The sequence below is a fragment of the Gadus chalcogrammus genome, chromosome 22 (assembly GCF_026213295.1).
Source record: "Gadus chalcogrammus isolate NIFS_2021 chromosome 22, NIFS_Gcha_1.0, whole genome shotgun sequence".
NCBI lineage: Eukaryota > Metazoa > Chordata > Actinopteri > Gadiformes > Gadidae > Gadus > Gadus chalcogrammus.
Genome location: NC_079433.1, coordinates 12,956,929 through 12,970,918, shown reverse-complemented (window position 1 = coordinate 12,970,918; position 13,990 = coordinate 12,956,929). Strand labels below are relative to the sequence as shown.

Sequence of the window (13,990 nt, the reverse complement as noted above, 5' to 3'; positions counted from 1 at the left end):
ATTGGCGCCATCCCCTGGTTATGTCTTGGTATTGCATCGTGGATTAACCAAGGCACAAACGTTCAAATGATGCAAAGAGCGTTTTTCAAAAAAGGGGAAAATCGAAATTATTATTCACTCAAATGTATTATTATTAATTGGCCGCTATATTGTATTTCAAATGGAATGTATAGTTGGATGCACGACGAGGGTATTTTCAGGCTGCAGCAACCTGGTTGCCTATTTTTTCAAGCCGCCTGCACATTTCTAAGGTTTATTGTTCCGTATTTACAGCGTTGGCTCCCGAAGCAACGGAGGGTCAAAGGTTCCCAAGTCAGGTATAGACAAAGGGTCGCTCGAAATGACCGTGAGTCTTGCGCGTAACCGTCGAAGAGAATCCAATAAAGTCGATCATTTCCGCTGGACCTTTTGTTACGTGTGCAGTCCTACAGAAAGAGAAAAAACAAATGGTTGCCATTCTGGAAACGGGCTAATTGTGTCTGGATGGCCATAAAACCATTACAACTGGAATGCCAGACAGTGTAGCAGACCAGGCGTTTTATTGCACTGTCTCTGGTCGACTCTCTGAAGTTTGTGTCCATCTGCGTCACAACAAAGCAAATAGCTTGTAGCTCCAAAACCTCTTAAATGTATTCAAGTTCCAGAATCTATATATATATATATATTTATATCTATATCAATATCTATAAATATATATATATATATATATATATATATATATATATATATATATATAGTGTGTGTGTGTGTGTGTGTGTGTGTGTGTGTGTGTGTGTGTGTGTGTGTGTGTGTGTGTGTGTGTGTGTGTATCTACGCAAAATAATTTAAATACTTTTAATATGGTCGCTGTATCCGTCAATGTTTGTATCCTCCATAATCAGTTTGTTAAAAATACAAATTGTCAGTGAGGAATTATGCGGCAAAAAATGTTAGGCCTCAGCTGTCGAAGTCGTCGATGTCTTTTTTGTTTTGTGTCCTCTCGCCTTGCAGCGCTTTGCACCCCATAAACGGTTATAGCGGTAATTGTCTTTTATGGCTGTATACAGCTAACAACATCCTCTGCCAAGACCCGCTGCTCGACTCGGTTCAAAATCCATCTGAGACACATCCGAGCCAAACATCACACACACACACACACACACACACACACACACACACACACACACACACACACACACACACACACACACACACACACACACACACACACACACACACACACACACACACACACAGCACACACGAAAACACAAGCATGCACAGCGATTAGCATAGCATTTTTAAACATACTCTCATCATTAAAATAATATTCAAGTTAGCTTATAGCCAAAGTAGAGCATTGTGTGTCGGATTAGGTGACGACAAAAGTAACTATACACGACAGGGCTTGGAGATGCGATGGGAATGTATTCGCAGATCTAATTTGTTTTATTCAATAAATAAAGTACAAATTACATTTGTGAACCAAATAAAAAAAAATCTGAAGGGTCATCAGACCATGAGGTATTTATTAATTACACTACAGTGTTTCCTTCCCTCTAACAAATAGTATATCCTTTCCAAATACTATTACTCCCTGAAATTCAGTCATTGGTCATTATCTAATGCAAGCACATATCGCTGGCAAAAAAATAGGTTATTGTAGGTAGTTGGACATTTAGGCAGTCAAAAAGAAGATTATAGTTCTATAGCCTGTAGCAATTAATAACTGTATTGGAATTATGCTTAAAAGGCCGATGCATCTAATGCGATTATTCTGATTTCCAGATGTTAAATTAAAACTGCAGTTCTTCCAACAGCAGCACTATCAATAAGAGTCATACATCAATAAAATTAGTTACACTCTACAAACTACGCTCAGTGACATTGAGTTAGACAACAAATAGCTACAAACCAGTGAACACACACACACATTCACACCTATAAACATCCATACAACTAACACAGGGGCAAGGCCAACTAACACACGACTCGAGATTCCAACATAATCAACAAACGGGCACTGGTCAAATTGTGCAATATAGGCAGTTGCATTACATTTAAAACCGACATGCGTTTTTTTATAAGACAAATATGCCTAACAGCTTTTGTTGTGGGCAAAAAATAAACAATAACAAAGATGTTTAAAAAAGATGGTCCAGCAGAGGATAGAGCTTTAGCGCATCAAGCCGTAGTAGCCCATGCTGCAGAATATATTGTTCGTGTTATTCATCTTTCGGTCTGCCGTCTTTGTTAAACTTCTTCATCTTCATCCTACGGTTCTGGAACCATATTTTAACCTGTCTCTCGGTGAGGTTTAGCTGCCTGGCCACCTCATACCTACGTTCCCGCGTCAGGTACGTATTAAAGAGGAACTCTTTCTCCAACTCCAGGATCTGGTGCTTGGTATACGGACAGCGCTTTTTTCTCGTGGCACTTGCGTGGAGCCAGTTGGACACGGGGTTATCTGGAAAGAGGGGTGCGAAACTGGTGTGAGGCCCAGCTGACTGTCCAAAAATAATTAACAACAACAAATAAGCCTGTTTCTATTTTCTGTTTTGGGGAGGGGGGGGGGTACATTAGGCGGCTATGCTGGGGGTGTGCAATAATGGGCGTGCAATATCCGTTTGTAATTTACCCTGGAAACTACTTCTCATATATTATTGCATTTGAAACCTCAAATATATCATATGAGGCGATGGTGATAAAGGTCTAACATATTAGCAAGTCTCATTAGAGACGGATCCCATTTCGCTACTGCTTGGTCATTTTCCCAAAGCGTCCCCCTCCCCTCCGTCTACTCCAGCACGCAGGCCCACCTTAATTCCCACGGCTTTACGCGACACAAACATCTCTTGGAAAGACCGGCAGCGACGACTTACTTGGATCGAGGGCCGGTTTGACGTCTCCTTCGCCCTTAATGTCCCCTCCCTGGAGCGGTGGTGCGTCCTTTTCTACCGGCGATGTCGCCACCGTCCCGTTGGCGTAATCGGAGAGCAGCAGCGCCGTGTGGGAACCGGGGAGCGCACCGTCGCCTCTGGCTGCGAGACCCTCCGGTTTGATCCCGTAATTGTGGCTCGCTTGTAATCCGGACATGGGCAAGCAGCCGGACATGGGCTCGAGGAGCCAGGACTGCATGTAGCGAGCATCGCTGTCTCCGCTGACCGAGCCCTGGTGGTGCCCGTAGTGATGGTGATACACGGAGCCCGGGAACGGCGCCTGGACATGACTCCAAGACGGGCTGAATACCGAAGCTTTGGTGGAAAACGTGCAGGTCCCAATATCATTGTGGTCGTTGATGGAGGCGGACTGCCTTGACTGTTGTAGCCCCCCCGGAGCAGAAGGGTATCGGGGCGCAGTGAGCTCCTCACTCTCGGGCAGGATTAGTGAATCTACGTAGTAACTAGTTAGCGTTCCGGACGTCGACATGGCAAAGATACTCAAACATGTACCCACTCATATACAGATGCAAACAACAACAACAACAACAACAACAACAATAAAACGCTCACCCAACACATGCATGCACATTCACTAAACCCTGCCTCGCAAACATCAATGTGAACAAATCAAGTAGCAACTTGACTCCTCAAAGAACTACAGTCGACTCGTAGTGGAGAGGCAGACTCGGGTTCCATTGGGCGAGAAGGCGCACGTGACCATAAAGGCTGAACAATAAAGGATAAATCAATCCTAGTGACTATTAAATGCTCGCGGTTCTCTCCTATAACGGCCTATAGTTTTAAGGCAAATAATTAACATCGGATTAGAATCTAACGTATAAATCTATCAGATGGGGAAATTACAAAATGTTGAGAAATGTATCTTTGTCGAGTCAGGCCGTGTGTGTGTTCAAATGACCACATAGTAGACCAATCCAAAATTATACAGTGTGTTTAAGAAGGGTTTATTTTACGAGGTACTTTACAGGACCTGAAATACCCAGACCGACCCTCTCCAAAACACATGGATTATCGAACATCGTCCTTTAGAAGTATCACACACATAGCGGTTTACGCCCAAAAAATGTCATCATTGGTCTATGTTTATAGCATTGGTGAAAACCTACGAACCTAAAAACTATACAGAGCTATAACCTTATAATAAAGATAGAAATAAGGTGTTTCAAACGTCCATTTGATGGCCGTATGGATGGCTAGTGCAAAAAACATTCCTAATCCCCGGACTAAATTCAACGTGGAAACTGGGACCAGTGAAACATAAAGAATAGGGCTATAGATAGACTAGAGAAAGTTCAGCCTTATGATACACACAGTTAATTGTTCAACAATATAACAAATTTTGCATTGAATCAAAAGACATAGTAGTTTTAAAATATAGCCATGTGATAGTAGGCTAGTGTGGCGCCGGATTGCATGAAATGCTATAGGCTCACAGGTTACGGCAATTGTTTTTTGTGCGAAATAAAACATTCAAACAACAAATGTATGTCATATGTTTTTAATCTAAAATAACAAATAAGGCATTCATCAATTTGGAATTCTTCATTTTACCTTATCGGCATAGGAAAAGAAAAAAAATTGAATAGAAATGCTATAGGCCTAGTTCAAGCTGGAGGCCTAATTACCATTGCAGTAAAGTGATATATAAACTAATGTGAAATTCATCAGTATAATACATATAAATATACATAGATGCTGCATAGCCACACATTAATACAATATATATATTTTTTATATACTGCATTTGTCATTAAACGCATTTGCCTCATATTTTATTTTGTACGTCGACCGCCGACCTTATTTCCTTTTTGACGAGCTATTAAAGCAAACATCATAATCCCTTGTGTTGACCTGTGCTGTTATTATCACTTCCATTAACCAATAACAGCGCCTGTTAACAAGCTATTCTCATCACACGTAAATAAGTTAAATACTAAAAGACATGAACACACACACCCACCCACCCACACAGACACACACACACACACACACACACACACACACACACACACACACACACACACACACACACACACACACACACACACAGACACACATGCACTCACACACACACACACACACACACACACACACACACACACACACACACACACACACACACACACACACACACACACACACACACACACACGGTCACACACACACATTGGGTTTTAGAATAATAGCAATTTGCCTAATATTTAGAATATCGACCTATGGCCAGTCTAATATTTATAATTGGAATCAGGGACGGTTATATCCGAAAAATACATCATATATTTACGCATACAAAGTAGTCCTACGCAAAACGAAGCCCTCATAGCAAGATTATTAAAACACATAAAAAACACATCTGCCTTTTAAGCATAATTCCAATACAGTTATTAATTGCTACATTTAAGATCTATAATCGTCTTTATGACAGCCTAAATGTCTCTAATTTAGAATATTATAATCTTTTCTTTAAACTGAACCCATTCAATACAACATACGCAGCACTTTTACACTTTTGAAGTTAGATATTAGCCTAATTATTGAAAGAAAACTAATTCTAGCCTTCATTAAGGGTTTAAATGTTTTGTGTGAAATAGTAAATAGGCCTATACGTTCACACGGTTTTACAATTAAAACAGTGAATTTACGCATACTAGGCTATGTCTGTTTAAATGAACGAAGTATTAGGCTTATGCATAGAGACAAATTAACCAAAGCGTTGCAAGGAAATTAAACAAAAAGAGGAATCGCATCCTCCGCTGATTTAGCCACCATGCAAGCTCATCTTACACGCAATTAAAACTGTAGGCTACCACATAACCTTGTTGCTCAATCACTTTGTAACAGTATCCTAAAAACACGGGAGACATCAGAGGAATTAACAGAAAGGAATTGTTAGTGCCCAACACCTCTGGAAAAAAAAACCGGCTGGGCAATGGGCGCTCAGGTTATAAACCCAGAAACGCGTGATTTAACAGGGCCACAGAGTTTACCGCAGGGCTATTCACTTCTTTTGCCCGAAGATAAGAGGCTGTCTGGAGGATCTAAATATCGCCATAAAGTCCTTCCTCCCTTTTGTCTTTGGACACCATTGAACAGCAGAAGCATCCGGTGCTATTTGCCCCACCGGCGCGCCACTGATGTCGCTGTTGCCCACTCAACTTCCCCTTCCCCTCCACTGCAGTGGTCGTAACCGAGGCCTTGTCTGACGCGTGTGCGTCACAACATAGCAAATATTCTCCTAGCCTTACGCTATATGCACACGGCTATGATGCGATATAGATAAGTTACAATCGGATGTAGGTGCAGCCACACTGCTATCAGTAAATGGGACCGAGACTGCACTAGTTAAAGAGTCTTTTTTTAAAAAATGACACTGCGGAGTAGTCATAAACACAGCCAACAACCTGTCTCCTGACTGGTGTGAGGTTAAATGGTTTACAGCCCCGGTATTTTTCCACTATTTTCGAGACATCACGTCTTCTCCGAGGACTCGATGTTTGTAACTGAGGCAATTAAGACAGTTTCGTGTTGCAGAGTAAGAAGACAGATCCCAACAACATGAAACTACCTAAACCACTCGACAGTCGATCCAGCCTTAAGTCAAACACAATCAAGTGAATTCATCATCGAACATTTCTGCAAGCAAACAAAGCCGCAGCATGCAACGTAGTTTAACCTGATTCAAAAGTATGATACAATATAATGAACATTTGGAAAATATAGGCCTACTATGCGTTGTTATGAATGCATGATTTCACTTACCCGCCAATTGAATGGTGAACGCATTGAGACCAATGCAGAGGAAAATAAGAACAATATCTAGAGTAATTCTGAAGTGATGTTCTCCACATTTATTTAGCTCCGTCTCTGGCCTGCTCGCGGTCTTACGGGCGCACTCTCGACTGAAGCTGTTCTTTGAGGGCAGTGAGAATCGTCATATAAGCTACAAGCGAGCCATAAAACTCTACAATAGCCGGCTTGGCTCGCAGCTATACGGCCAGGACAATACTGATTTCCGAAAGCCATTACACTGGTGCTCTTAACATCTGACGACCGGTGGAAACATATAAACGCAATGATACAATCCCTAACCTATTGCCCCTTTAACGTGCAGAAGCTATACCTATTTTGGGTCAAATGTACTCCAAAATGCATATACATCCAAAATAAAAATATGAACAGCTAATAATTCAACTTGGGCTGATAATTTATTTGACATTAAACAAAATCACAACGTCATGTTTATACAATAATATACATTGTAACATTCCCCCCCTAAAATTCAGATTGGCATAGGCCTGATGAAGCCCATATATTTACCAAATTTACATGGAATTGCTCTATTTTAGGGTCAGCAAGTTTAGACTTTTTTTTTTTTAAACAATGGGTCTATATATCTGAAAAGAGGCTTTAGCCTACATTTTCTGTATTTCAGAAATAACTTTCAGAATGAAGAAATGTAAATTTTGAACCACGTCAAATCATGCAACCTATAGCCTAATGAAAACAAATCAACATTTGCAATTGATAATACAAACTGTATTTTAGCTATATATATAATATATATATATTTATATATATATATAAATTAAAAAAAGTAATATATATATATATATATATATATATATATATATATAGGTATATATATATGTATACATATATAGGCCTATGTAAATATATGTACATGTGTATATACATATATATATATATATATATATATATATATATATATGTATATATATATATATATATATATATATATATACAAGTCTATAATACATTTAGGCCTGTAAAGAGAGATATACTCACTGAAAAGGGATTTATTCGCTGATATCTATCCAGCCTGACGACATAATTTTCAGAAACCAATCACATATACACAAGACCAAATTGGAAAATTACATAACATTTTTTTCAGTAGGTCATTGACAATGCATTGACAGTTCGCTTTTTAGCAAACGTGTCCAATATTAAAATATTCTAAATGAACGGTGAAAAGATAATGACGTTCAACCATATTCATTTGATCTCAGATGGTACCACATTTTTCATCATGAAAACCCGTAGTTGGACGTGAGCTCGCGTATCCTATTCTCCCTTGTCATTTTCTTCAGCTTCATTCTGCGGTTCTGGAACCAGATTTTGACCTGTCTGTCGGTCAGGTGCACGCCCTTACTGATCTCTAGGCGACGCTCGCGAGTCAGGTACATGTTGAAGAGGAACTCCTTTTCGAGTTCCAGTGTCTGATGCTTGGTGTATGGACAACGTTTCTTCCGGCCGCTCTTTGCTGTCAACCAGTTGGCCGGGGTTTCACTTTTTGTGTCTCCTAAAGAAAGAAAATAGCACATACACAATGCATAGAAGAGGCAAAGTTAACAATGTATATATAGTGTGCGTGCGTGTGTGTGTGTGTGTGTGTGTGTGTGTGTGTGTGTGTGTGTGTGTGTGTGTGTGTGTGTGTGTGTGTGTGTGTGTGTGTGTGTGTGTGTGTGTGTGTGTGGGGGGGGGGGGGGGGGGGTTGGGTGTGTGAGATAGAGAAAGAGAGAGAGAGAGAGAGAGAGAGAGAGAGAGAGAGAGAGAGAGAGAGAGAGAGAGAGAGAGGGGTGGGGGTATGTGTGTCATGCGTTTATGGGTGCGTGTCTGTCTGAGGGCCTTTTAGCAGCCCGGTTAGCCTTGGCCTAGGCATACATTTCAAGTTAAGCTAAAACATACGAAATGTCCAAGAAATGCAAAAGCCTTAACATTGTTAAAAAAAACACTTTAAACCTATTTTAAACCATTAGGCTGCATGTGTGCATCGACGTATATCAAAACCAGTAGAGCAAGTAGGTCTGCAACCAAGCTTAAATTCAAAGTTGAAATCTTTATACATTCAAGGTTAACCTATTTTTTTTACCCTCAAATTCGGCTTCGAACCAAAGACGGAACAGGTTCCTGTTCCATGTTTCGAAACCTTCAATATGTGTTGACATAGAGATGCTCGTACCAACAAGACCAGAGTACAGACATAACCCACAAGATAATTAATGGGGTTCATTAGTTTACTTTGGTTATTAAATATATTTTGCTAGAGAACTGTCAACAGCATATACGCACGCAATGACGTGTGTTGATTCACATTGTTTAGAGGACCTCGCAAACTAAGAATTTCCCTGTACTGTATACATCTGTCTGCAGTACAGAAAAATGTACATGTTACTATGATAAATCAACTTTGTTTTGATTTTGATTTTGATTCGAATTAGTCACCAAACCGCCACATATTACGACCTGGGCGGGTGACACCTACAGACTTCAGGAGACCCACCTTTCCTGCCATGTGCAGCACCCTCTTTTTCAAATCCTTCCGTCTCCTCTGCAGATGACTCTTCTGTATCCTCTTCTGAGCCTCGTCTCTGCTCCTCTCCTAAGGGTGCGTGGTGAGACAGCAGGGTAACGTTCCCAGATGAGACGGAGCCCTCAGTGGTTCTGCTTTCCTGCGTCGCGACTTGAACGGGAGATTTCGGGTTTGTTGGTGTATGAAAACGAACAGGAGTAGGGGGGTGTATGCCAAAATGGGAATGGGAAGGGTTCGGCTGGGGGCCGTTGTACATTTTATGAGAATGTGCGTGGATCTGAGACAAGCGGAAGTAGCCCGGCACGGGCACTGATCCGCCGTCACCGCCATCGGTAACCGTACACGATCCAGAAACTGAACCGACCGTACCTAACCTCGAATAGGTGAGGTTTTCCGCAGTGGCTGCTTTAGAGCACTTCTGTGGCTCGTACAGGCAGTAGTTGCTCTCTTCCTTAATGTTCTGTGGGAACGAGCACGGCGCGACCTGGGGACCGACAGTCTGTTCTTGGTCCATTCGACATGACCTTTGCGCGTCCATCCACATCTCCATGCCGGACATGTATGCGCCTGAGCCGGACACGACGTTATGGGAGCCGACCTCGCCCCGTTTGCCCATACCTGGGAAGTATCCATAGTTGTGAAGTCCGTACGGTAGTTCTGTGGCGGAGCTCTGGGGCACACACACCGCGCTTCCTGGATAGTGCACCGCGCCGCCATCGGTTCGGCCGTTGATCAGGGAATCCACTAAAAACGCATTACCTGGCGAACTCTCGGAGCATGACATTATTGTAGTATATTTTGGCGACGGGAGAAGATAGCCCTTTCTGGCTGACATTTCTTGTGCAAAACATGCTGGATATGATTAGAGGTACCCCCATCTCCACCGGGCTGCCTGTAAAACCAATGGAAAGGCTGGAAGAGGGGAAGACCCTCCCCCTCCGACGCTACGTAGCAGCCGGGGCCGTGTCCACGGTGCGGCTGGAGTAGAGAAGAGACATACAGCAATCAGCACGTTACCTCGCTCCAATGCAGCCACCTTTAGCCCGTTCAATCAGGGTTTTTTGATTTCTATAAAAAATTACCGTCCAAATGATGCGGATAGACTGGTGCCCTCTATGCTCAAACAACGAAATAATCCCTAATGGCACCACGAGTGGCGGTTAACATGTCTGCAATGCAGCTCAAACGTCACCCAAAATCAAAACAACGGAATACATTACTATATAATTGCGCAAAAATACATTGGATGCCTCATTCGTGGATCAGTAAAAGATTTGAGACAAATACCATTTTATAAAGCCAATAATGAGGGGCCAAAGTGGCTTTGTAGGACTACATTTTCTTCCTCAAAGATATAGCCTCAGTCAAAGGAACTAATAACACGCGTTATAAACAGCGGGTTTTGACTGACGGCATTGTGTCCATAATAGTATAAGGTTCACGATATGGTTGCTCACCATGATGCTTACCTTATACAATGTTAAATCCAAATATTTTGGATTTAAAAAGTAACATTAATAATATAACATATACGTGTGCTGTGGAATACACAAACACGCCCGAAAGGACACGCACAAACGCACACGCACACACACACACACACACACACACACACACACACACACACACACACACACACACACACACACACACACACACACACACACACATACACACCAAACACACACACACACACACACACACACACACACACACACACACACACACACACACACACACACACACACACACACACACACACACACACATACACACCAAACACACACACACACACACACGCGCACACACACACACACACACACACACACACACACACACACACACACACACACACACACACACACACACACACACACACACACACACACACACCACACACACACACACACACACACACACACAGACCACCACACACAAAAAGTAATACTATACAACACTGCACTATTGCGCATTATTAATGTGGTACGTTTGCAATTGTGAATGTAATTAAATGTATGATACGATGATTCTCCAAATACAAAGGCCGTTATGGTACGCAATTGTCCTTCTTCAATGCATATTAAGTCTAACTATTTCAAGAAAAAAACTATTCAATCACGTTCATTTGTTAATACAAGTTGTTCCCAAATATTTATCGTCGTTGGTTGAAATTTGATAGGATTGTATCAACACAATAGGCACATTTCGCTGTAGGCAATTGGATTTTCGGGAAAAGCCTGTTGGCCTCAATGTGTCGCCGTTTGTTTTATGTTATACAAAATAGCTTAACATTTCTGTGATTTAAAAAAATGACAAAACAAGCAAAATAATTATCTACGAAATGTTGTACGAGGACGTCCCAAGGAAACAACAGGACAGATGTAAAGCGTGCACATATAAGTCACTGGTCCAATTTAGGGCAATAAGGGCAACAATAAAACTCTCCCTCCATTTTGTAATGTCCTTGGCCATGTGCACTCTAAAGCTCGCTCCAGGTTGAAGTTAATCCTAGCCAGCTTTGCCATTACCAGGCCCAGGTGGCTTTGAGGCTCCGGGGGTTGTTTGTAGCCCAGTGTCCTGGGAGAGCTCATTTGGCTTCGTTTTTTTCGGATCTAACTTTCCTGAGATCATCAACGCCGATAATGTATTTGGCTTATCATATATTAAACGATGGATATTAAAAAAGGAAGAAAAAACACACTTTCTCACACACAAACACCTACACCTACATCTACACACACACACACACACACACACACACACACACACACACACACACACACACACACACACACACACACACACGTAAAAGCACGCGCGCACACGCACACACACACACACACACACACACACGCACACACACACACACACACACACACACACACACACACACACACACACACACACACACACACACACCTCAAACACACATATACATAAACACGTACTTGAATATATGTATTTATGCATACAAATCTGCCCTTCCACTCTTTGCATGTATTGGCGAAAGCAATGTGCAGTTTAGAGTCGACATGTGTGTAGGTATATAGCCTACATAAACCTTAAATATATAAATACAATTACTATAAGGGCTGCTATATATAGAATACTACGCTAATATATAGGCATACTGTATAGATTATTATCTGTTCATGTATATGTGTTATTGTATGTAAAATACAGTCCGTTGAAGCTTTACGCTTTGAGGCCTCCTTGTGAATACAATGATCCTACCATCGTAAACGTATCCACCAAACTAAATGGACTTGTAGCCCAGACCACACGTACCCGATGGGAAAGGCGAGCTTCGATAGAAACTTCATCCATCAATTAAACGAACGTGTGTCCTTTAAGTTGTTTTGGTTTACACACTTCGTCTTTCTTTATTAGCATTAAGGCCTATCTATCTTTGCGCTGAAGTTATTAATTGAGGCTATTAAATCTTAATTTCCACAGCTGTCCAGCTATTATTTCCTCAAAACAATTCACTCTGACCACGAGCTTTGATCCAGCCCAGAGAATCGTGGCCGAAGAGGCCGTGTGAGACGTATCATGTTCGTCCCGAGTGCCGTTATGAACAATAATGCGGCGTTTTATTACATCCAGCGGAAGTATTTATTTTTCACAAGAGACAAAGCGACCCGGTTCACTGACATTTGGATCAGGAATTGCGGCTCACAACTTGGACTGACACCAAATATCCTCCAAGTTCTCTCAATGACAGGAAGGAAGAGGGGGGGACGATCGCTCGACAGTGAGATAGCCATATACTATTTCAATTACATCCTACCCACACACGCATGTCATAGGACTTTTTAGTTTCCTAAGGAAATCAAACCTCGTTACAATTGATTATTTAAAAAATATGAACATTTGCAGAGATGGTAATAACAGCCATGTGATAACATTCCTGAAACCCAGATAATTAAACCAACCAATTTAGTTTGATTTAAAAAAAAAATCCCCTGATGTAGGCATTCAGAATGGTCCAGAAATCCTGCAATAGAACATTCCCGAAAGAAGAAAAGCGCCATCAGGCGTCGTCGGGTTGCAGGCTATGGGATTGAAATTTACCCAGGTAGAACGAGCCTACACTCAATCATAAAAAGCCGAGCTCAGCAAAATGAATAGCACATGCAGCATGGAGTTTTGGCACAGATGTGTTACCTTATTAGGGCCCCCGGGAACGCTTTTACTTAGCCTACCGTACGGGCCTAGTTAGCAGCAGAAACAAATGCACACGTAGTCGGGTACTTAGTGTACCCCACGCACCACCAAAAACAATAATGATGGATTGGCAGCAGAAAAGAATGGGTGAAGGCCGACAGCAGATTATGTTAACAAACGTTTCCCAGTATCAACGCGATATTGTGGATAGTCTTACTGTGTGCGCGAAGACAAAAAGATCCTCGGCCGTGACATTGGTCCCATCAGCGCCACCCTGTGGTGTAGCCAAGCCAGGACCTCGTGCCCAGTCGCTCCCCGTGTTGTTCTATACTCTGAGCCGGATGAACCCAGCGATGGGAACAACGCTGTCGAATGGCGAGAAGGCGCGAGGGCCAACATGCAGAGAGTTTTCCTATCTGTCCTCTCCCCTGTCGTCGCTCTCACCTCCCTGGTAACACAGTTAATAACCTTGGTTCTCAGACGGTTTATTGCACTGCACTCCAATTGTACAAATGCTCCAGACTTTCAGACAGCTTTTATGACCGCG

General features: G+C 42.0%; 2 protein-coding genes across 2 annotated transcripts; both read right to left on the bottom strand.

The window, feature by feature from the left end:
• Positions 1–1,196: 1,196 nt before the first annotated feature.
• LOC130376090 (homeobox protein Hox-A9-like) lies at positions 1,197–3,590 on the bottom strand. The gene is made up of 2 exons (XM_056583314.1): positions 2,862–3,590; positions 1,197–2,446 (listed from the first exon to the last, which is right to left on the bottom strand). The coding sequence occupies exons 1-2, from the start codon at positions 3,406–3,408 to the stop codon at positions 2,205–2,207; spliced, it is 789 nt and encodes a 262-aa protein (XP_056439289.1). The 5' UTR covers positions 3,409–3,590; the 3' UTR covers positions 1,197–2,204.
• Positions 3,591–7,687: 4,097 nt separating this feature from the next.
• hoxa10b (homeobox A10b) lies at positions 7,688–13,947 on the bottom strand. The gene is made up of 3 exons (XM_056583225.1): positions 13,661–13,947; positions 9,247–10,254; positions 7,688–8,265 (listed from the first exon to the last, which is right to left on the bottom strand). Exons 2-3 carry the CDS (start codon positions 10,109–10,111, stop codon positions 7,991–7,993), a joined length of 1,140 nt encoding a protein of 379 aa, XP_056439200.1. The 5' UTR covers positions 10,112–10,254; positions 13,661–13,947; the 3' UTR covers positions 7,688–7,990.
• Between the last annotated feature and the right edge of the window lie 43 nt (positions 13,948–13,990).